The sequence below is a fragment of the Apodemus sylvaticus genome, chromosome 10 (genome assembly GCF_947179515.1).
Source record: "Apodemus sylvaticus chromosome 10, mApoSyl1.1, whole genome shotgun sequence".
In the NCBI taxonomy this organism is placed as follows: Eukaryota; Metazoa; Chordata; class Mammalia; order Rodentia; family Muridae; genus Apodemus; species Apodemus sylvaticus.
In genome coordinates, this window is record NC_067481.1 from 24,693,947 (window position 1) to 24,715,892 (window position 21,946).

Below are 21,946 nucleotides of genomic sequence, written 5' to 3' on the forward strand. Positions count from 1 at the left end.
CCCAGGTACTGGAATTAAAGGAATGTGCCACCACACCCTGCATGTTTATTTTTCATTTCGTGTTTTTAATTGGCTCAAATCATTACAAAGGTCCCCAAGAAGGCCCTCATAGAGTGTAAGGGTATAGAGAGGCAAAAATGCAGGGCCGTCTCCTGCCTTACATCCCCACGATGCGTCCATGGAATAGGGTCACAGACCCCTTCACTAATGGTACAAAACTTAGAGAGCTTCCTCTCCTCCACACTGGCAATGGGATGCTCTCCTGCCCCACCCACGCCCAGGTCCTCTGTGACCAAGTCTAAGATGCCCAGCGAGGCGTGGCGGTAGTCTCCTCTAGAAGACAGGAACTTCACATCAGTCCCAGCTCCTTCAGTCTGGGAAACCCAGGTACTCAACCCCACAACTGCTCAGGACGCTGTTCCTGGGCAGTATGGCTTAGTGGAATACTATGGCCAGGGAATGAGGCGTCACCCACTGCTTAGCACAAAGTCCTTCATGAGCAGCAGGAGACTCAAATAGTTGCACATTCTGGCTCCGGAGGCTGTGGACAGAACCCTGGCCCGCAGGGTGGCGAAGGAACACGGTCACGCTCGGGCCCCCAGCTCTCCAACACGCTGCCGCAGGTGAAAGGCAAATTCAAACATGGTGGCCCCAATGCTCTGGTGGATGAGGTACCGAGGCAGGCGACCCTGGGAAGGCGGGAGAAAGTCACATCCCAGATCGCCTTTAGCAGCCCGCATTAGCAGGGGTACCCTGGGCGGGAACAGATGTAGTTCTGGAATCCGCCTGGGCCCCCCTCTCCCCTTGTTCCTGGAGGGAGAAACATGTGGTACACAGGTCTTGGCACTAGTCACATAAACAAACGAGGAGGCGGTGGGCTGGCAGGCAGCCAGCCCTCCTGGGGCCTTAGGAATCAGGAGTCGCACGTGTCTCCCACAATTCAAGGCTAGAAGGCCACCTGGACCTTGCCACCACTCCAGTATAGGAGACTAAAATTGGGGGGTCCCTGAGGAAGGCAGAGAGGAGCCTCCATCCCGCAGCCGTGCTGCTTCCTGCCATGACCTCACCTTGAGATCCGTGTTGAGAATCCAGATGAAGGTGCAGACCCGGGGGTTGTTGGCCGACTTGAGCACAATGAAGCCTCCAGGGCCATTCTCTCCCCTAAGGAGAGAAATACCACAGGGGAGGGTACCACACAAAGCATGCCCCCACTCTTGGCCCAGCTGGACTGTGGTGACAAGGGGCAGTCTAGGAACTGCCTCCCCACCTCAATCTGTCCCAGAGCTGGTGCCAGGGGCAGCAGGACCTAGCCTCTACCCCACTGGCCCTGTCCACCCTGGCTGGCTGGTGCTCGCACCCACCCCACAGCGGCAGGGAGTTCACTGCCAACCAGCCCTTATCTATCTGCTCGGTGCAGACATGCCCGTAAGCTGTAACTGGGAGACAGGGGCCTGGCCTAGGCTGGCACTGTTCATCACCTGCACCAACATCACGGCCTTCAGAAGAGGGCGTCTTTTCAGGAGGCAGGAGGCCCACGGGCACAAGTTTACCTCCCGTGGCCTTTCTGCTGAGCACGTTTAAGCCAGAGATAAAGAGGTGACACAGAGGACACAGCCTGCCAATCCCCTAGCAAGGCAAGGCCACTGCAGCCAAGGCAGAGAGCCCTAATCTCAACTCCTTGAAATGTCCCCACCTCTTGGGGACATGAGATCTACCTGGCTCCCCAGCACTGCAGCCTCAATCAGCCAGGAGGGAGCCTCCCACCCTCCACAGCAAAAGGGCCTGAATTCTACCCCCTCCGCCCATCCACACAGCCGAGGCAGTGAGAACAGGGAGGGGGCAGGTGAAACTCAGAAGTCGGCGCCACCGCCACTCCTCGGACCGTTCCTGGGGCTATCCCAGGCAGCTGCCCACTGCCCACACCTGCTCCAGCCTTGGGGGTGGAGGCACAGTGCCAGGCAGGAACATTAACAGGGTTAGGCTGGTGGACAAGGCCTAGTGCAGGGAACAAAGCAGGACTTCAGCCTCAGTGTGGGGGCCAGAGGGGAGCTGTTCCGCTGTGCACACTGTACCCTGAGTTGTTTACAGCTTTAGGGAGGCCAGACCCACCTGACATATTTGTGCGTGGGGGGCTTGGAGCAGTGTGTGGTAGCAATGCCAGATGACAGGTATCGGTCTCTGCGCCGCTCAATACGTCGGACATTCACAAAGTCCCTGGGGGTAAGGCAGGTTAGAACAGACATTTGGAGTACAGGAGGTGTGGCTGAGAGGAGAGGCCCTGGGTGCTCACCTGGGGGACACAACGCCACCTGCAGCTCCGGATGACACATCATAGGAGACAAGGGTGTTGTCCTCCACCCGCTGTAGGATCTAAAAGTCAACCAGGGAGAGCTGAGGTACAGGGAAGCCTGCATCGCCCCAGCACTTCACGGACTAGCCTCCTCCCAGCTGGGGACACTACTGAGAGCGGCTGCCACCTGCAGGCCCAGGGCTGGGTACAAGGTAAGCACGCCGAGCCTTCCTCGCCGAGCCTTCTCACATCTTGGGCAGCCATAGCAGTACCTACTTCATATGGAGCAGCTAGAGAAGCCAGCCTCGGGAAGAAAGCGGCTACAAGAACGTATGTCTGGGCCTGAGCCACGTGGGAAGAGGTGGCAGGTGGGACCCGGTGGCTCACCTGGCAGGCAGTCACTGTCTTATTCCACAGCACCATCCTCTCGGGCTGCAGGATGACTTCCTGGTACACCAGCTCAGCAGGACAGGGCAGGAAGGTCTGCAGGAGGGGGTCAAGGCTGAGTGACACCAAAAAGGCCACCTCCTCTGGTTGGGAGACTGGACAGGAGCATTTCAGATGGAGCAAGTGCCTCTGGAACCCCTTCCCTACTCACCTTCAAGATGAAGGTCTTGCCATGGAAGGGAACTTCAATGGTGTACACAGTGTCCCCATACTCCTGTGGCAAGGACAGAGAGGGACGGGGAGGAGGGTGGAGGGCACCGGTGGGTAAGGGGGACTTTTGGTCCAGGAACAAGTGACAGGCGAGGTAGGTGTGCAACGGCTTAAGGTGAAATCTCCAGAGTCTAGGGACACCTAAGCAGCATTCGGAACAAGGTTGCTCTGGCAAGCGGGAGCACGTGCAGAGACCAGCTCTGCGCTCACGTTGAGAGGCAGGAGCTCGACTGTGACTGCAACCATGAAAAACTAGAACCACAGCTCCAAGCTGCCAAGGAACTGGCCAGCCAGGGCCCGGGCATGCTTCCCTGCGTCCCTGGCTCTCTGCAATCTTTTTTAGATAATGTTTTGATCATGAACCAAAATACCACACACAGGACAGAGGTTGGCTTCCCCTCAAAACTTGGATCCCGGATCCAAACACCAGGGAGGTGAGGCCTGGGCTGTGGAAACCAGGAAGTCCAGTCCAGCTCGGCCTCCTGCGGAATGGCTGACCCCGGCTATAGCTAGCTCCAATTCTGGACCCCACCACCTCCCTGGGGCAGGAATATGGTTCGAGTTTACTCGGCCCACAGGTTTATGCCTCAGGGCTCAGAAAGGGGCACAGACCCCTACCACACGCAGGTAAGCCAGGCTGGGCAGGGGCTCCTTACGTTACTCCTCTCAAACGTCCAGTTCTCCTCCTGGGCCAGGATCTGATCCACCACTGCGGTTGCCTCCTTCCCCTGACGGATGTACTCCCACTCCTGGGCAGGGGAACAGAAAGAGGTCAATTGGGGGCCTGTGCTCCAAGCCTGCTCCTTCTCCACACATCCCACAACCCTCTAGAGGCTAGCCCAGCGGCATGTGGGTCCAGGTTGCTGGCCTTGCCCCTGCATGCTTTCTGTGGCCTGTAGAATTAGCTGCTATTCCTGAGTCCCCAGGCATGGGGCAGCAGTGGCAGGGCAGAATCTCCAGCACAGAGTCACTGGCTTGCACTCAGGCCAAGGTCTACCTTCTGTGGGACAGCCCAGCACTGACCCATTCCACAGGTAGGGTAGAGGTGGGCAGAGAAATACCTGGGCAGAGAAACTTTTCTTCCCGGTAACTTCCTCATCTGACTCATTGTCAGACCCTGTTGAAAACAAGAGCAGATGACAAGGGGTGGGGAGCGAGAGTGGGAGGTGGTGGGGCTCACAGATGAGTGCAAGAATGTGGGGGCTGGAAGTGTGTGGGAGAGGGTTGCTGGCTTTCCCCAGGGAGCCTGAGAAGGAACAGAGAGAACAGACCCAGCCTACCTGGCTCCCCACACAGCCCCTCCCTGAAGGCAGCTCCCTCCCCAGCAGCTCTCACCTGCAAAGGATTCTGGGGGAGAGTAGAACTGGCCCTCAGACAAAGCACCGGAGAACAGCAGGGGTCCACGGGCAACAGCAGCCTGGGCAGCAAGATACCCTGCGGGAGGAGACATGGGCAGCCATTATCCCAGACCAAGAGTTCAACACCTTGGGCCCAGAGAGGCTGCTAAAGTGGCGAATAGCTCAGACTAAAAGGCATTTCTCGAGCTGAGAGGACGCTCTCAGAACCCAGGTCGCCCAGGCCCTAACCCCTACACTCACATCTCTCCTCTTCAGCCTCCTGGGGTAAGACTTTGAAGTCAAGGAACCAGGTCTCCAGCCAGGCGAGGACGAAAGAGACGATGGGGAGCAGGTACCCGAATGCCCCTTTGCTGAGCAACTGAGACAGAAGGAGAATACTGAGTTCCCGGCAAGGGTCACCCCAAACCTAGAGCCCTCTCCCCAGGCCTCCAGCTCTGGCTAGCCAGACTAGATATACCCTATTCCTGGGGCCAGCTATGTAGGACACATGACTCTAAGGTGAATTATGTCTGTGGCAGGAAAAACTGATTCTGGCTAGATGGTGTAGCTCAGGTCGCAGGGAGCGCGCCTAACATGTGCACAGCTCTGGGTTTCATCCCTGGCGCTTTCTAAGGCAGCAAAGTGGCACATGCTTGTAATCCCGAGCTGGGGTGGCAGATCAGGAGCATCAGAAGTTCGTGATTACCAGCATTTGAAATCCTGTTTTAAGGAAACGAGAGAGCCATGGGGGAGGCAGAGGCAGGAAGACTTCTAGGAGTTGAAGGCCAGCCTGACTACACGGTAAGTTCCAGGCCAGCCAAGGGCTACAGTCCCTGTCTCCAAATACACAGGTAGAGGTATAGGTATAGATATATGAATATAGATGATATAGACATAGATATAGATATGACATAGATATTAATATTGAGATAGAGAATAGAGGTATAGCTGTAGAATTATTGACCCTTAGGGTTACAGGGGTATAAATTAGGGAAGACAGTAAGGATGACTCATTGCAAATAATGAGGAAGAGGATTCCCATCTCTCTAACAGAGTAGGAGCAGACCCCCCCCTTCCCCAAGAGAAGCCCACCCTTGGCTTGGATGCCTGTCAGACCAGCTAGATCCTGGACCACTGACCTCAGAGAGGATGACCTTGACAATGAGGAAGGCACTGGACACCAGTGTGGTGACCTGCTGGGCAAAAAGTGGGGCAGGAGGGAAGATAGAGGCTGGGGAGGGAGTCCTCTCCATGCACCCCTCACACCAGCCCTGACCGGGAAGGCCTCGAGCTGCCGCAGGTGGCATCTTACCGCAATCACCCACCAGTGCTGGAGCCGCAGCACAGCATAGCCCAGGAGCAGCCCGGAGAAGCGGAAGAAAGCCAGAACCTGGGGTCGGGAGGGACAACATCAGAGGCTGGCTGGCTTCCCCAGCCCCACGGCAGGGCGCCCTGCCACTCCTGCCACTCCAGACTCCCACGTGGGTAACCTCACCTCGGGCGAGAACATGGCTGAGTGTTTCCTCGGCAGAAACTATGTAAACTGCCCCACGGTCTCTACCCGCTGCCCCTACCTTGGGCTCTCTGAGGGTGGGGCCCACTTTGGAGCTTTGTGAAGACTGGGGGCTGCCCGAGGGTGGGCTGGTTCCCCACCACTGCACTAGATGTGGGATGGAGAAGGAGAACCCGGCCAAGTGCTCAGCTGTGCTCTCTGGGGGCCTGAGCTCACTCACAAAGATGTCGAAGAAGGAGCTCTGGAAGCTGTAGTGGATCACTTCCTGCTCCAGGTTTTTCCGGATGCCAGTGTTGGTCTGCAGAGGAAGACAGGAAGCTCTCTGAGGGCAGGCCTGACTTGAGGGAAGCCCCTCCTCCAGGAACGGTGAGGAGCCCCTGCCCAGGGCATCTGGAGCAGAGTTAGAAATGACAAGCCACCACCCAAGAGGGCTCATGAAGCAATGAGGAAGTGAGCCAGCAGCCCAAGACCTCAGACCCCAGTTTGGTTCCTCCAGGATTGAGGCAGCCCGCAGAGGCCACACTGAGGTCAAGTACACTGTCGGGGAAGGTCAGGTCCGGAGGCCTGTGGGCGGTGCAGGGAAGATGCCAGGCCCAGACAGGGCTGGTGGATGGGTCCTGGAGACTGCCTGGCCTGTAATTTCATTTCTCTCCCCACACTCTGCTTCTCCATCTTGCCAGCCACCATCCGAGTGGAACGAGGGGGGCTGGGTGGGTAGTAGTGTCAGACAGAGCCCCAGGTGGCAAATCAATCAATTAGGTCTGTGCTTAATGAGTGAGATCCATCACCACCATGCTGCTGCCGGGCCTCGAGAGGCCAGCATGGGAAGTCGGCACTGCAGTGCTCACTCCGTCCCTGCCCAGCCCACCATAGGCTGTCACCAGGATACTTAACACCTTGGCTCAGCCTCCAGTGTCCAGGGATCTGAGAGACAAGGGAGTCTGGACAGATTCCAAGAACCATCCCAATTCTCAGAGGGGAATGAAGATCCCAGTCCCTGGGGAGAGGGGAGGATTTTGGTAATGGAGCCCCAAATCCTCTGACGATCTGCTAGGCTCAGGGCTTCCTACTCTGGCAGGTCATGTGACATTTAGGAGTGAATTTCTCAAGGTCTCGTATAGTCCAAGTTAGATTCCAGCTCACTATATAGACAAGGGTGACTCTGAAATCCCTGTGTTCCTGCCTCTACCTCCCAAATACTAACTAGGACTACAGATGGGTGTCACACCCAGCTTGGGGCCGCATGTTAAAGGCTCAGGCCACTGAGCTTGGATCGTGAGGTGAGCCAGGACTAGAAACCTTTACAAAGCTCCTAAGTGGGACAAACAAGATGGCGGTTAGTAATGGTGCCTGCTGCCTGGGGGTGCGAGGGAACCTCACCATCTACAGTTCACCAGACACAGAGGAAGATGGGAAAAGGGAACTGACTCTGTAAGGGATGTGCCCCGCAACATACATATGTACACACACACACACACACATACATACGCACACATACATATACATACACATACAAACATACACCCATACAAACATACATACACATACACAAACATACATACACACGTACAAATATATATACACATACATACACACATCATACACACACATACATACATACACACATACAAACATGCATACACATACACACACAAACATACATACACACATACACAATACCCCCCTCCCTCTCTCTCTCTTCAAAGTAAGAAAATAAAACAAAAAGACTGAAATGATAACATTTCAGCCAGGGCTATGCATGCACGGTGTCTCCTGTGCCTGCCAAGTGGACGGCCGCACTGACTCTGCTGGGGTTAAGCCCCGTCCTCTGAGACTCTCACTCCCTGAGACTCTCACTCCGGAAGGCAGTGTGTTTGTGAGCTATGTTCTATCACTTTGCATGAACTCTCAAGGATGCAAGATAACTTCTGAGCAATTGCAGCTGTCAGCCAGAGAATCTGAAAAGCAAAATTATCAACATTTCCCCACGTCTTCTCTGGTTATAAAATATGTATTCGGTTAGGGGTGTGGGTGAGACGTAGGGGTGTGGGTGAGACGTAGGGCTGTTCAGATGCTAGTCGGGACCTTCAAAAGGAAGACACCATGGAACCCTAGGAGCTCAGCTGTTTGCCAGCAAGACAACCCAATGTCCTCTTCACTGATGCCTGCGTCACCCACGGGTACCAGTTCATCTCGGATACACAGGGGCGCTCACCCTCCCTCAGAGCCCTTCCTCACCCTCCACCTCAACATGACCAGAGCCAAGTTTATTTCTTGTCTGTCTTGCTGTTAACTAACCCCTTTCCCGAATTATTCATTGATATCAAGAAAGGCCAAGCTTGGGACCTGGGAAAAAGACCATTGCCAACTGTAACTCCTGACCAGCGGGGGGGGGGTGGGGGGTGGGGGGGGGCTCGGTTAACAGAAAGGAAACTGAGGCAGGCCCAGGTCTGGGATATCCTGCTTGGGGCCCTGACTTTGTGAGTGCCGAGGCTCAGACAGATCGGGCCTAAGGGTGTGGATGCTGCTGAGACAGCTTCATCTCCAGGTTGTCCGGCAGCAGTCCCCAAGACCAGGGCCACCAACCAGGAACTGAAGTTTTTGACCCACATTTTTGTTTTTAGCGTACCACATGGGACACAGAAGGGCCTCAAAGCATGCTTGCTGGATAACCGGATAAACTTGAGCCAGGGAGAAGACAGAAACGTCCCCATCCAGGCTGTAGGTGCCTCTCCTCATTTTGCAGAGTCCCCACTAGGGGGCAGTATGGTGCACAGGCTAAGTGCATCGCTTAGGAGCTGTAGGTCTGTTCAACTAGCTCCTTCAGGTGTTAGGGAGTATAGGACAAATAACAACCCCTCTGGTCCCCACCACGCCTGGCCCCATTCTCTCTCTTTTTTTTTGTTTTTTGGTTTTTTTTTTTGTTTTTTGTTTTTGTTTTGAGACAGGGTTTCTCTGTGTAGCCCTGGCTGGCCTTGAACTCACTCTGTAGACCAGGCTGGCCTCGAACTCAGAAAATCCTCTTGCTTCTGCCTCCCAGAGTGCTGCGATTACAGGCATGCACCACCACGCCCGGCCCCATTCTCTCTCTCTATGTGGGAGGTAAATATGGCTATTCTTACTCCCCAGTCTTCATCAACCCCATGGGTGAGGCACCCCTCCCACACCACATGGTGAGTGGGTGAACTTGGTGGGTGAACCGGGGGCCTGCCTCCCCCACGACAAGGCCCCCCACTCACATTTAGCTCGATGATCCAGAGGAGGGAGATGAAGAGCAGGTCGAATGTGACGAAGAGGCAGAAGGTGCGGCGGACGTCAGAGATGGCCCTGCGCTTCTCCAGAGGTGGCGGGATGAAGTGTGAGGAGAGGCTCTGGCTGTGGGACAGCGAGGAGCCCAGGGAGGCCAGGGCAGGCAGACTGCGGTCCAAGTCACAGGCCAGACCCCCGGGCAGCTTGCTCATCCTGGTGCGCCCCCACGGAGAAGTGGGGACAATGGGGCCTCAGCAGCAGGGCTGGGGGAAGGGAGAAGGGGCTGTCAGGGTGCCAGGAATGTCACCATCCCCAGATACCCCTGGCCTACACCAAGGCCCACAGCTCTGGGTCAGTTCCCTCATGCACCAGGCTTCACAAGCTGGCAAGACTTGAGCACCCCCACCCCCCACCCCCACTCCCCACCCCCACCTGCTCTGTCTTGCAGCTTGTAGGTTCTGGGATCTCCAAGCAGGGCAGTTACTGGCCTCTGAATCTTGGGGACACAGCCTGTCCGGCACAGACTGAGGCTAGCCTTGGGTCCTGTCAACAGCCTCTGGCTGGCCTCCGCCCCCACCCCCAGGAGAAGAAGGCCCCGGGCTCTGTTCTTTGTTTTCAAAGCACAAAGCATGTTCCCTCCCAGCAGCCAGCCAGCCAGCCCCTCCACCCCTAACCCACAGCAACTGGGAGGGACTCTAGAGCAGTGCTCAGTGTGCCTGGAGGGCGGACATCTTGGCCCCAGCTGTCTAACAGCGCATCCTAGCCCCAGCTACCATCAACTCTTCATGTTCAGCGACCCTTCTTCACAGGGCAGCTGAGGGAAGCTTCCAAGGCAGGAACCTGCCATTCCCCCACCTCCTAGCCACCCCTCAGCTCCCGAGTCCTGGCAGAGGGGTGAGGCAGGGTGGGCAGCACCCTGATCCTGACTTAGCACAGCCACTGGGTCTTCAGTCAGGTCCCTCCGTCCCACTGGCTGGTGTCAAGGGTAGGCACGGGGCTCTGACTGACTTGGTCACTGCTGTCTCCTGTGAGCCTGGCAGCACGCACGGCACATAGCAGGTGCTCCATGCTGACTGTTGGACAAGCGAACCCCCAGAAGGTCTCTTGGCCCTTGGATCCATGAGGCGAGGCAGAGAGAAATGGGGCAAAGCCTGCCACTGCCAAGGCTAACCCGCCAAGGCTAACCCACTGCTGTTGTGCTCAGGGTCCACATGGCCACTGCCATGTTCATGCCCAAGCAGGACAGGATGAATCTTCATACAGGTGAGACAGCCAAGGCTCTGGGGCAAGGGAACGGATCTCGCTCTGAACGTCCTGTACAACTGCGGGGCTCTAGCGGACTCCAAAGGCAAAGTGGGCCTGAGTCCTTCGACACCATGAGGAGCCCATGCCTATGGCCCCGCTGCACCATCTGCTGAGCTACAAGGGATGCCATCCCCTGGGTGAGAAAAAGGAAGGCCAGAGACTGGCCAGTTCAGTATGCAGCAACACAACACGGCATCCTGGGAGTTAGTGGGCGTGGGGAGGCGGCCTGTGAAGGGGAGTTCTAGATACCTGCCCCTGATTCACAGAGAGGGGGTGGAGCACCCTCCTTTCTGATCTGTTGATGTTGTCTCTGTAAAACCTCTTTTCTGCTGCCACCTTCCCAGTCCTTAACCTACCAAGCCCTGAAGGGACTTTGCCTCTTTGTTTGAAGTCAGGGTTTCGTGTAGCCCAGGCCTATGGAGCCAAGGACTTGAACTTCTGATCTTCCTGCCGCCTTCTGAGAGTTGGGAATTGAACCCAGGGTTTAGTGCATGCTGGGGAAAACACTGTGCTAGCTCAGCTCTATACCCTCAGGCCAGCTCGTAGTAGGAAGAGAACTCTGAGCTGTGCAGAGTGGTGCGTGCCTATAAGCCAACTGAGGAAAGATGAGTTCAAGGCCAGCCTGGACAACACAGTAACATCCAGCCTCCCCTCATCTGCTTCACAAAAACCCCAACCCAGAACAACTCTCCGTAGGAATCTGGGGTGCGGATATGGCCCAGAAATAGAACCCCTGACTAGCATGTGCAAGAGTTCAACCCCCAGCCACACAAGGTAGCAAAGAGAAAGAAGAAAACAAACAAGTTTAAAAAATAGAGCGACCAAGCCCTCCCCAGCTCCCAGAGCCTAAAAGTCTGAACTCAAGGTGCCAGCAGGGCCATCTGCATGCCTGGCTCCCTCCTGTGCTTCTGGTGGGGCACAGCAATCTGGCAACCCTTGGCTCTCCGACTCAGCCTGACTCAGTCCATCTCTGCCGCACAGCATTCTCACAAAGCACTCTCCCTGGCTCTGTCATCTTAGAAGGACACTAGTCACCCAGAACCAGTCCTTTTAAATTAGGAGCCTACTTGCTCCAGGGCGATTGCGATGGGCCTGTTTTTAGATAAGGCCACACCCTGAAGCACAGGCGTGTTAGGACTCCAACACATCCCTTTTCAGGGACACAACACAATCTATAACCATATGCTGCTTTTAAAATGATTACTGTGATGTGTATGGGTGCTCTGCCTGCACGCATGGCTGGGTATCACATGCGTGTTTAGAGCCCATGGAGACCAGAAGAGGATGTCAGACACATTCCTTGGAACTGAGGTTGTGAGCTGCCATGTGGGTTCTAAGAATGGAACCCAGGGCCTCTTCCTTTCTTTCCTTCCTTCCTTCCCTTCCTTCCTTCCTTTTTTTTTTGAGACAGTGTCTCAGTATGTAGCTTTGACTGTCCTGGAGTTTACTATGTTGACCAGGCTGGCCTTGAACTCACAGAGACCCACCAGCCTCTCCTTCCAAGTGCTGGTACAAAGGTGTGTCCCACTACCCTTGGCACGAGCCCGGGTCCTCTAGAAGAGGAGACGATGCTTTTAGCCACCAAGACATCTCTCAGCTTATTAATTTTTTTGGGTATGCACACCTGCATGTTCATGAGGAACACATGTCATAGCGTGCCTGCCGAGGTCAGAGAATAACTAACAGGAGCTGCTTCTCTCCTCTTACCACAGGGGGGCCTGAACTCGGGTCATCAGGCTTGGCAGCAAGCTCTTTTAACAGCTGAGCCATCTCACCAGCCCTAGTTTGTTTTTAGAGACAGGGGTTCGTGTATCTAAGAACTTGCCTTGAACTATGCAGTAGCTAAGGATGCCTCTGAATTTCTCAACCTCTTGCCTTCACTGGCTAGATCAGTTGTGCGCACCGCCATACATGCATGTGGTGACGGGGGCTGAATGCATGCTGGAATGAATGCATGCTGGAGTGAATGCATGCTGGAGTGAATGCATGTAGCTAGGCTACAGCCCAGCACGCCCGGCCTTATAGGGGACGTCTTCATTTGTTTATAGAGCCAACTGGTACTTTTTATTTTTTTGAGGGGGTGGTGGTTTTTGAGTCAGAGTTTCTCTGTGTTGCCCTGGCTATCCTGGAACTCACTCTGTAGACTAGGCCGGCTTTGAACTCAGAAATCCGCCTACCTCTGCCTCCCAAGTGCTGGGATTAAAGGTGTGCTCCACTACTGCCTGGCGACTGGTACTTTTTGTTTGTTTTTATTTTTCGAGACAAGGTTTTTCTGTATAGACCTGACTGTTCTGGGACTTGGTCTGTAGACCAGGCTGGTCTCGAACTCAAAGATCTGCCTGCCTCTACCTCCCAAGTACTACCTGGTGGTTATTGTGGTAGTATTTTTTTTTAAAGACTAGATATCCCTCATAGACCAGGCTGACCTCAAACTCAAAATCCACTCCTGCCTCCTGAGAGCTGGGATTAACAGTCAAGTTACCACAGGAGCCTTGGTGCTCTATTTATACCCCCCTCCCGCTCTGTAACGGGATCGGCTCACACGGGGCTGCACACGTGCTTGGCAAACACTGTGCTGCTGAACTGCCCCAGCCTTGCTGCGAATGACAGAGGAGGCGCAGCCTAGTGGATCCACGTCCCAGGAACAAATGTTTGTATTTGTAACGACCAGAGACACACACGGAATGACGAGCACGCTCACGGTTGTCAGGAGTGTACCAGCCAGCCAGATTCCCTAGACGCAGGACTGCTGGGTCATCCCTCATGCGTGGTAGGCTTAGGCACTGCCAGATTCCCTCGGCAGTTGGCATTCCTAGCAGTAACGCAGGGGAACGCCTGTTTGCCCACAGCCCACAGGAAATGCTGTCACCCGTGTCTGTCTGGGCCTCCATCTCTAGCTCTCAGCTCCTCTCAGCATCGCTGTGCCTCTCCCTTTCTTTTCCAATCTGGCTTCTAAGCGCTGTGGCGTCTCCACTCCTGGTCCGTTCCTCTGTCTGTCTATCTTTGTCCCTGGCTCGCCTGTCCCTCCCTGGGCACAGGACTTGGGTGGCAGCAGCTTGGGTGTGAGACATGCTTGAAGCAGCAACCACCCTGACACTCACACCCAGGCATCCTTGTGGTGGCGAGAGACTCAAACGGGCTGAGCGCAGAGGTGCTGGGGGCCCAGGAGAGCCGAAGGCACCAGCATGTGGGAGCCAGGTACCAGGGCTCAGACGGGCGAGGGAAGATGGCAAGAGCCACCCTCCTCAAAAGGAAATAGCAGCTCAAAGTCCACAGAACTGGAGCACTAGACCCCAGAGGAGACCAAGGCTGACAATGCGCCCCTGTGACAAGGCTACTTACTAACTTCTGTTTCTAAGCAAGAGAAAATAAATAGATAACGGAATGAATGAATGAATGAATGAATGAATTGAGCTTTATCTAAATCTTTAGATAAAATGCTAATAAAAGTCAGATTTCTGGTAGCCAGGTGCACTCAAGGGTGCAGGGTATACTTAGCATGCAAGCTTCTATCCTTAAGTTACAAAAACCCAAATCTAATCTGCTGTGGGCAGCAGCTGTGGTAGAGAGCCACACACGACCCTTTCCTCCAGTCCAGCATGGCCCTGGAGAACTCCTGGGACACAGCCTGAAACTCAACTCACTCAGGCGGCTCCAAAAGGCTTTGGTAGCCAGACCAGCTGCTGGCTCACAGCCAAAACCTGACCTGGACCTGCCCCTAGAAGTCCCCCAAGCACCTGTTTGGCTCAGAGGGCAGAGGCTAACAGGTACCAGAACAGCCTGATGGAGGCAGAAATGAACCCCTGGGAACAGCACTCCCCGCCCCGCCCCACAAGCCTACTGCCTGCTGTCACAGCACCCCGAGTGAGCGAGTGAGCGAGCACCTTCAGAGGTGCCAGGAGGGAAGAGCACCGGAAGCAGTCTACCCGGGGATGGCCTGGATGGCCGCAGACTTGAGCCTGTGTGCCTGCGGAAGCTGGGATGCCAGGGCTTGCGTGTGAAGGAAGCAGAGGGAAGGGTGGGAGGGCGTGAGAAGCTGGAAGAGGAGGGAGTGTGGGATGGAGGCAGGTGTGTGAGCACAGTGCATCAGCTCGGAGGAAGGGGTCACTGCACCCTCACCTGCTCCTATTGGCGCCGACACAGACACGCTGGCCGAAGCCCAGCTCGCAATGCGGACGCTGAGATGAGCGGTGGACTCGGGCACGTGCCAAGGATGCGGCTCCGTGGTAGAGCGCAGCTGCCGAATATACCCAGACCCAGCACCATGAGCGAAACTGGTATGTTAGCAAAACAGACTTGAGGAGAGAGTTCAAAGCCTGGCCCTGCGGTCTGGGGCACAGCAGAACCTTCCTGAGACTTGGTCTCCTCAGCTCCATCATTCTAATTGTTCTCAGTACTGGAGATGTAACCCAGAGTCTCACACACTGAGTGACGGTTGCACTGACGAACTGTAGCCATAGCTTCTAAGCTATCTTTATTTTCTTTTCTGAGACATAATCTCACGTATCTCTGGTTGGACCCAAACTTACAGTGTAGCCAAGAAGAACAATGAGCATTCGGTCCTCCTGCCTCTATCTCCCAAGTGCTGGATTATGGGTGAGTGCCGCCATTTACGAAGTGCTGGGGACTAAACTTAGTGTCCCATGTTTGCTAGGCAAGCACACTACAAATGAGTTCTGTCCCTCGCCCTAAGCTGGTTTTTCTTTAATTTTATTTATTTTATGTACGTGTGTGTTTTACCTACATGTATGTCTATGCACCACAAGCACGCTTGGTGCCCTTAGAAGCCAGAAGAAGGCATTGGGTCCCTGGGAACTAGAGTTAGAGATGTTTGTAAATTTCCATGCAAGTAGATGCTAGGATTTGAACTCAGGTCTTCTTGAAAAGCAGTCAATGATCTTAATCGATCAGCTTCCTCTCCAGCCCATCCTAAGATGTACTTTTTAAAGGCATTTATTTTATCATTTATATGTATGTACATGTATGTGCATGTGTATGTACATGTATGGGTATGTGCATGTGCATGTGGGTACCCTTGAAGGCCAGAAGAGGGTCTGGGTTCCCAGAGCTGGAGTTACAGGCAACCGCTATTTTGTCTTTGGTTTTTGTTTCTCAAGACAGGGTTTGTCTGTGCAGCCCTGGCTGTCCTGGAACTCACTCTGTAGCCCAGGCTGGTCTTGAACTCAGAGCTCTGCCTGCCTCTGCCTCCTGAGTACTGAGATTAAAGGCATGCGCCACACTATTCCCAGGGAGTTAGAAGGCAGTTTTGAGGAACTGATGCACTCCATGCCTCTAAAGAGCAGCAAGTGCTCGTAACTGATGAGACATTTCTCTTCACACCAAAGACAGGCAGACAGGCAGGCAGACATGTGGACAGGCAGACAGTGTGTGTGTGTGTGTGTGTGTGTGTGTGTGTGTGTGTGTGTGAGAGAGAGAGAGAGAGAGAGAGAGAGAGAGAGAGAGAGAGCACCTGGACTATACACTTAAAAGTGTTAAAGTGGCAAATTTTTTGTTACATATTTTATCACACACACTGACTGCTCTCTCTCCTGCCCACTGGCTCCTCCCCAAACCCACCTAAAGTTTTACAGCTTAGTTCTACAAACACTAGAGGCATTAAAATTCTTACATCACAGGGATGCTATGTGGACAAGCGTCAGAGGGGAGGGGAGGCAAGGGCTCGATCATGCAAAGGCCAAGTCACCCCCTCCAGGCATAGGTAGACCCCCAGGTTAAGGGGGGGAAGAAGTTGGTCTGTCCTGGCTCCCTGTAGAAGATTTAGGGAGTGTGCCAGGATGTCCCTTTAGCACCAGGCCTTCCTGTCACCTTCCCATGAAATGGGGGAAGCAGAAAGGAAGACCCCAACAGCTAAAACCAGGCCCTTAAGTGGCAGGAACACAGAGAGGGTTCTTACGGCTTTCTTCCCCAGGCCAGAGGCCTCGGCCACCTGCCTGCAGCTCCACGCTGTGGACTACAGCTTCTACTTCCTCCTGTGACTTACTGCTAAGCCTCTGCCCTTGTTCCTGCTGTCTCCGCAGACTGGGAAAACTTGTCTTGACCTTAACTGCCTGGCAGTACAAAGAAACAGAAGTGCCCGGACGGTGGATTCTGTGAATTCCAAATACTTCCTAAGGACAGACAGGCAGTCCACCCCAGGAGGCTCCGTGTGCCCCAAGAAATATAAGTCTTTGGGGTTGCTATGGGGGACTTGGGGGTACATGGAGGGGAGTCAGAGAAGCCAGTTGAGAAATGGGCTCCAAGCTGGGAGAAGGATCAAGCACTGGCTTCTCACTTCTCTCCGAGTCCATCTCCCTTGGCTGTAGAATGGGGCAAACATCAGCACCTCCTGGCCCTGCACAGATCCCTCAAGGAACTTCTCCAACACACCTGCCTCTTCTGCAGAGGAAAAAAAAATCCATGAGTTGTCTTAGGGTCAGGACTGGGTATCAGGTCAGCCCTGGTCTATGCCCACCCTGCTGGAGGCACACAGGTGGCAGACCCAGCAGGTAGTGCCACACAGCCTCCTTCACTCATTACACGCGCCCTACCAGGAGACGGAAGGATAAATAAACCCCTAGGAATGAGGAGACTGAATTCCAAAACCTGCCCACTGTTACCTTAGAGGAGAGCATAGCCGACCCACCCAGGGGTCTTTCCACAGAGCTGAGACCTATTACACAGGAGCCTTCACCTGGTGAGCCTCGTGCCATACCCACACCACCAACAAAATTTTGGGCTGGTCCTTCCAAACCCAGCCAGTACATACCCTCTCCCCCGTTATCCCCATGTCACGCGCCGGAGCCGTCTCTTACAGCTTTAGCTCCTTCCTTCCTCCTTGTACTTGACCGGAATTTACTCTTAACCCAGCAGCCACAGGAGCCCTGTAAGGTCAGACATCTCCCAAAGTCCCAATCCTCTAGTGGCTTCCAGAGCCAGCAGAGTAAAAGGCAAAGTCCCCACTATGGCCCACGGCACACACCCTGGCTTTTGTCCCTCCCCCTTAAATTCTCCACTCCGGCCACACTGGTCCTCGCCGTCCCTGAACACATCAACTTTGTTCCAACTCCAGAACTCCTGCACTGCTGTCCCCTTGCTCCGTGGAAGCGTCCCTGTAGAGAGAACTTTCCAGAGCCCCTATTCAAGCTCCATCCCCTCTTTAGCTTTCCTCTTGGTCACTTGTTGCTGCTGTCTTCTGGGTTTCCTGCCATTTTCTCACACTGGAAGTTACACTCCATGAGAACAGCCCTGCCCACTGTTGCGGTCCGGAGAAGCATACCAGGAAACGTGCAGATGATGATTTACATACTTCTCTCCAGGAGATGTGTGCGGATGCACAGGGTTACCTGTGCCCAGCCCTCAAGGCAATCTTCCTGAAACTGGATCCTGCCCATCCCGCATCCTGCCCTGCTCAGGGCCCAGGCAGCTCCTCCACAGCCAACATGGGAGCTGATTTCCCAGGCTCCTGCATGCAGGGTGGCTGCCCCAAGGCAACGCAAGGGGAAGGGACTCGGAGAGTTAAGTCCCTTGGATAAGGAACATTAGGAAGGAGGAGAGACCCTGGCTCTCTTCTCTAGGTGTGGGGTTTAATACCTGACCCCCACATATCTGAGGGCTGCTCCCAAGCGCAGCACAGCAGGCTCCTCGCTTCCTCATTCCTGAATCTCCCCCATTGCCAGAGCTACTGTTACCTGGGAGGCAAACCTTCCCTTTGCCATCTAAGTCCTTTTGACCTCAGGACTCCAGGTCAGTTCCACCCTTATCAACAATAGACCTGAGCCTTGGCCGCCCAGGTCACAGTGGCAAGCCACAGGTTATCTATTAAGTAAGCTGTTCTACCCAAGTGTGAGTTCTGCCCGGAACTGAAGAGAGGGGAACAGGTCTGGGATCAGCATTTGACCTGAAATCAAAAGCCCGGGCCCACTCCTCCTTGGGCTGTGTCCTTGCCCAAGTCACTGAGCCTCAGCCACTGTGTCTGTCTCTGTAGAAAGGAGCTCAGAGAGCACCTACTTAAGGGAGCTTGAAGGATTGAGAAATTCCACCCGCACGGTATCTGTGCTTAATTAGTGACCGCTCCCCTACCATTTGCTACCACAGGATGGAGGCCCGGGGCCAGGCGGATGCAGCAGGGCACTGGGCCCAAACCAAAGGTCCGTCTGGCCTGCTGGTTAGGAGGACTCTGCCTCAGGAAGCTTATCAGGGATCGCTTTCCTGTTCAGTGACTCCTGCCCTCAGCCGAGGAATGACCAACCCCAGGCGCCCGGGCCGCACACCCGGGGCTTGTGAAGGACCCTGGCCCTGGGGAAGTGGAAGCTTGAAGAGAACAGGGCACACACAGCAGTGAGAACCACGACTGCAAAACCAAAGTAGTTTCCATTTCCCCTTTCCTCGGGGTTAAGTAGGAAGAGGAGAGTCAGGCTAGCACAGGAACCGGCCACTCCTTCCTAGACTGGGTTCTGACCACATACTAACTGGAAAGCCCATCAGGCTTGCTCAGCCCCGCCCCCACCCCGCCCTTCTAGGATGCCCCTGGCTCAGTGACTCTGTGACCTCTGGCCTGCTCAGGCGCTGGAGACTCAGACTCCACTCCCTTCTTTGGGGATCCTGGGTAAAAACTGAGGCTGAGGAAGTCAAGTCCCCAGAGTCACTCAGCACCTCAGAGAGCTGTGAGCTCTCATGAAAACGCCTGAGCACGCAGGCTCCTCCCAGGCCCAGCTCTGGCCAGACAAAAGCCTACATTTGCTGCACTCTGGCCAGAAAACATTCAGAGGAACGCACAGCTAACAAAATGGCATGCTATTCATCGTCCTGTCCCGCTGACGCGCCAGCTGCTCTCTTGGATGCTGGGACAGGGCAGTTCCTGGGACATGGCTATGCATCTGAAATTAAGCTACCGTCTTGAAATTTCTACTGAGGGACTTGAACCAACCTCCCCCAAGGCTCAGCCTCCTCATCTGCAGAAAGGAGGCAGAGAACACTAGCACCCAACAGAACGAGCAGGAGCCACCCAGCCACAGGATCTCTGATCTGAACCCACACTGCGGCTCTTCCGGTGAGCCCAGGTGTGGGAGACCTCAGGTAGTAGCAGGACCCAGGAAAGCCTGCAGTGTGACAGACTCTGGCTGAGTCTATCAGGGTCGCCAGGTCTAGTGAGGAAGACTGACACAAGTCCATGCTGGCCTGACAGGATGAGCGCTTTCAGAAAGGTATACACAAGGGTCCGTGTCTCCCAGAGAAGGAATCATGGGACCTGGACCACGGTGAGGGGAAGGGAAACTACAGGGGTGGAGGGACTTCCTGAGGCTCAGGAGAATCAGCCTCAGGTGGAGGAAAGGGGGATGGGCATCCACGAAGGCAAAAGACCAGCAAAGGACTGAAGAACCACTCATGGTCAAGAGAACATGTCCTCATGCTGAGTGACATCTCCAGCTAATCCTAACCCCACCACCATGCACATTGCTTTTTTATTTTTTATTTTTAAAGGCAGGGTTTCTCTGTGTAGTCCTGGCCATCCTGGAACTCTGTAGACCAGGTTAGACCTACCTGCCTCTGCCTCCTGGGTGCTGGGATTAGAGGTGTGTGCTACCAGTGTGCCTGGCTGTTTGTTTGTTTTAGTTTTTTGGCAATGCTGGAAACAAAACCCTTAAGCCTGGATCTTTTTCACCCTTGAATCTCTGTTTACTCAGGAGGTCCAGCTCCTGTTCCCAGTGAGTCCAGGATTTCACTTATGACCCAGGGACAGGATGCGAAGCAAGTCATACCGATCATTTTCAAGCAGCTTATGAAATGACATCACAACCAATGAACTGGAGTGCTCTTACGCAAGCCATATAACTAGCCTGTGTTTATTAGGCACTCACAGGCCAGGCATCTTTAAGCACACACTAGACAGTACTTCATCTATCCTCACATCTTTACAAGGTAGGCACATTACTATCTCCATCTTCCAAACAAGGAAAGGAGGATACTAACCTCATCAAGGTCTCAACACAATATCAAAACTCGAGCAGGCTAGTGCATGGGTCTATAGGTCGGTTATGACACTAAGGGTGTTTGGAGGACACAGAGGGGCAGGGCGGCCAACCTTTGGGGTGGTGTGGAGATGGTGCCGTCTGAGCATGACACTGAAGGATAAGTCAGAAGGAAGCCCAGCAGATCAGAGAGGAAAGAGAGAGGTGCTGATATATACAAAAGCAAAGACTAGAACCCTGTGTGTGCAAGGCGCATCTTATAGTAAGCGGGAGCACGGAGCATTCTCCTCAATCGTTTCCCCACAGGCAATGGGAAAGCAAAGGGCCTTAAGGAAGCGAGTGACATAATCAGACTCGTGATCTAAAAGTTTGCAAGAGCTAGAGTCTGGAGACTTGTCTGCAAGCAGTTAGAACCACAAGCTGCTGGAAATGTCGAGAGACACGTCGACAAGGGTGGTGACAGAGAAGGGTCAAGGAGTTAGCTATATTGGCACTTCTGAGCAAACAGGATAAAGGATGGTAAGGCAATTCTGGAGGCTTTTTGTTTTTTCCTGGTTAAGACAAGAGCGGAAGAATACATTTTACAGAAAAAAGATCAGCTCAGGTTTGAAACCTGTGACTCTTCCTGAAGCGGAGGCATCCCATAGGCATAATTGACAGACAGCTAATTTGGAGCCTCTGGAAGGGGATGTGCTGGTATCATCAACCTGAATATTCAGTGGACGTGGGCCTGATGCTATAACAGTGGATGATGAGGCCATCCAAGATCAGTGTACGGAGAGGCGGGTTGGGCCTGAGAGAATGTAGAGCAGTACTTCTGACCTCTTGTCAGAGAGGTAAGAGGAAAAATCAGGAAATATTGGAGAGTTAAAGGGTGGAAACATGTCAGGAATAAGAGCCAACCGTAGCACGCACTTCTGAGAAAAGTTGAAGGAGCCTTTCTGATATCATTGGGAAGTTATGCGTGGATGTTTCCAACGGAAGTTGGGGCAAACAGCGGGTGGCAGAGAGACAACCTATTAGTATTTTTTCCCTAATTCCGACCCCTTCCCACACCCAACCACTGCCCAAAATACTCAGATACCGACTCCTTGCCTCTCCTCTTACTATAAAGAAGGCTTAGGGAAGCGACCACAGACATCCTCGGGACCAAGACACCCACTCCCCAACCCTGCGCGCGCAGCAGCGAGTGGAGAGGAAGGGGGCGGAACCCGGAGCGCGAAGGGTTTGGGAAGGATCGGACCGAACCAAAGACGGACACCCGGCAGGGAAGCGGGATCCGTCGGGCAGAGACAGTTCTCGAACCACCACCCGGTCCCAGCGACCTCTGCAGGACCCACCTGCTTCATGTCACCACGGCCCCCAACTCTTCCTGCCTCAGCCGTAGTCCCGCTCCACGGCCTGGCAACTCCTCAGAGCGGAAGGAGATCTCTCAGCAGCGCTACTTCCGCCGCTGAGCCCGCCCCCGAGCCCGCCCCCAAAGCAAATCGGGATTCGTGTGACCCTGAAGCTCCGCCCTAGTCCGCCCCTCTCCACCCGGACCCACCCGGACCCTTTGATTCAAAGTCCGGAAGTTGATCCGCAGCCAAAGTTAGACTGTGTAAGATAGTGCTGGAACAGGAGAAAG

At 54.3% G+C, this 21,946-nt stretch overlaps 1 protein-coding gene across 2 annotated transcripts; it reads right to left on the reverse strand.

Moving 5' to 3' along the window:
- Nucleotides 1–44: 44 nt before the first annotated feature.
- Stard3 (StAR related lipid transfer domain containing 3) lies at nucleotides 45–21,768 on the reverse strand. Of its 2 annotated transcripts, XM_052194925.1 has the most exons (15): nucleotides 21,660–21,768; nucleotides 9,037–9,309; nucleotides 6,018–6,095; nucleotides 5,597–5,674; nucleotides 5,424–5,477; nucleotides 4,546–4,663; nucleotides 4,283–4,381; nucleotides 4,009–4,064; nucleotides 3,604–3,696; nucleotides 2,889–2,951; nucleotides 2,678–2,773; nucleotides 2,291–2,370; nucleotides 2,110–2,214; nucleotides 1,068–1,161; nucleotides 45–689 (listed from the first exon to the last, which is right to left on the reverse strand). In XM_052194925.1, the coding sequence occupies exons 2-15, from the start codon at nucleotides 9,256–9,258 to the stop codon at nucleotides 585–587; spliced, it is 1,341 nt and encodes a 446-aa protein (XP_052050885.1). In that variant the 5' UTR covers nucleotides 9,259–9,309; nucleotides 21,660–21,768; the 3' UTR covers nucleotides 45–584. The 2 variants fall into 2 exon arrangements, with proteins under 2 accessions (XP_052050885.1, XP_052050886.1); XM_052194926.1 differs by lacking the exons at nucleotides 5,424–5,477; nucleotides 5,597–5,674; nucleotides 6,018–6,095.
- Nucleotides 21,769–21,946: the final 178 nt, after the last annotated feature.

Coding starts and splice junctions, on each gene's coding strand:
- Stard3 (XM_052194925.1), bottom strand. CDS start 9,258: ATGAGCAAGCTGCCCGGGGGTCTGGCCTGTGACTTGGACCGCAGTCTG. Junction 4,664..5,423: donor TCAAGGTCATCCTCTCTGAG/GTCAGTGGTCCA, acceptor CTTCTGTCTCAG/TTGCTCAGCAAAGGGGCATT. Junction 2,215..2,290: donor GGTGGCGTTGTGTCCCCCAG/GTGAGCACCCAG, acceptor CCTTACCCCCAG/GGACTTTGTGAATGTCCGAC.